We start from the raw sequence: 1,356 nt of genomic DNA, 5'->3' as shown, positions 1-1,356 counted from the left end.
GTCCCTCCCCTCGGCACCTCACGTTCCCTGCCCCCCCCTCCCCCCCCCAGCACCTGACATTCTCTGCACAGTGACCCCCCCCCCCTTCTGGCACCCTGCGTTCCCTGCCCCCCTTCTGGCACCCCCCATTGCCTGCACAGTGTACCCCTGCACCCTGCGTTCCCAGCCAGCTGTTACCCCCTCCCCGCCCCGGCACCCTGTGTTGCCTGCCCGGTGCCCTTCCCCCCTGCACAACCGGCCTGCTCAATGGTTTTAATCCTAAACTTTATGTCCAAGTCTATTGAAGCACCAACTTTTAGACACAACAAGAACATCCCAGCGCTTAGACAAAATCATGCAACATTGCCTGCAATAAAAACAAAATAAAAGATTGGGTTTAATTATAACAAAGAGGATATCACATTATTAAGAAAATGCTTTCCTATTGGCTGCAGAACTATCTGTGTGACCACCAATCATCAGAGGGTCACCTCAGACTCCTGGAAAATCCCTGCCACTACCAAGATGGCCGCCTCTGTACACCCACAAAGAGGAGGCTGGGTAAGGTGAACAACCCGGAGGCCGCTTGTGGTGACTGGGCCTCTGCCTGGCTTTTTCTGTGCACCACCAGGACAGGTTCTCTTTACCTAGAGGAGCATTTCCGGGTATTTCCTACCGGCAATGTGATCGGGGTGGAGGGGAGGCATTGGTATGGAGGGCTGGGGGGGTGACAGGCGAAGTGGCGAGAGGAGGATGAGAATGTTGCCCGGTTTAGAGGGGCTAGGAAAGGCATTTGGGGAGGGTGCTGAAATCACATGACAGATACTTAAAGCCAGGTGGGTAGGGCAACGGACAGGGAATGTGGGCAGCCAGGGGCCACAGGACAGGTACGGGGTACAGTAAGGACCACAGTGGGGTTTTTTAGGCCTTTAAGTTCCCCCCAAAGAAAGGTATTTTTTGGGGATGTCTATGGACAGGTAAGTTTACTGCAGAAGAGACATTGGCTATCCCCTCGGCAATAAACAACACTATTTATTGTAAGATTTGGTTGTCACTTGAAAGAACTAACAAGGTCCAGCAAAGCAATGAAAGCATTGGATAGGGAGAAGTACAAATAATATGTACCCCCCTCCAGGATCTATGCAAGACCTCCCCCATCATGGCAGTTTGCAGGCATTTGATAAACACTTCTAAATGTTAAAATTGGGCCCCTTGTAAACCCTGGCCACACCTGCAAATTGGAGCCCATATATTTGGGAGAGGAGGAGGAGGAAGCGCAGATCCATTGAATGGGTGCAGCAGAAGCAGGGAGATCCTTGCATTGCTCGATGTGCCAGGGAGATCCTTGCATTGCCCGATGTGCCAGGGAGATCCTTG

The 1,356-nt window shown here is 52.3% G+C and overlaps 1 protein-coding gene across 1 annotated transcript in view; it reads left to right on the top strand.

The window, feature by feature from the left end:
* The first annotated feature begins 254 nt into the window (after positions 1-254).
* Positions 255-1,356, top strand: part of KAT8 (lysine acetyltransferase 8) — a 10,255-nt gene continuing 9,153 nt past the window's right edge. The window contains exon 1 of the mRNA XM_072417117.1: positions 255-540. Coding sequence (XP_072273218.1) covers positions 414-540 — 127 coding nt within the window. The 5' untranslated portion in view covers positions 255-413. The remainder of the gene's footprint in view (positions 541-1,356) is intronic.

Source organism: Pyxicephalus adspersus, chromosome 7, assembly GCF_032062135.1.
Source record: "Pyxicephalus adspersus chromosome 7, UCB_Pads_2.0, whole genome shotgun sequence".
Classification (NCBI taxonomy): domain Eukaryota; kingdom Metazoa; phylum Chordata; class Amphibia; order Anura; family Pyxicephalidae; genus Pyxicephalus; species Pyxicephalus adspersus.
This window is presented reverse-complemented; position numbering and strand designations above follow the sequence as displayed.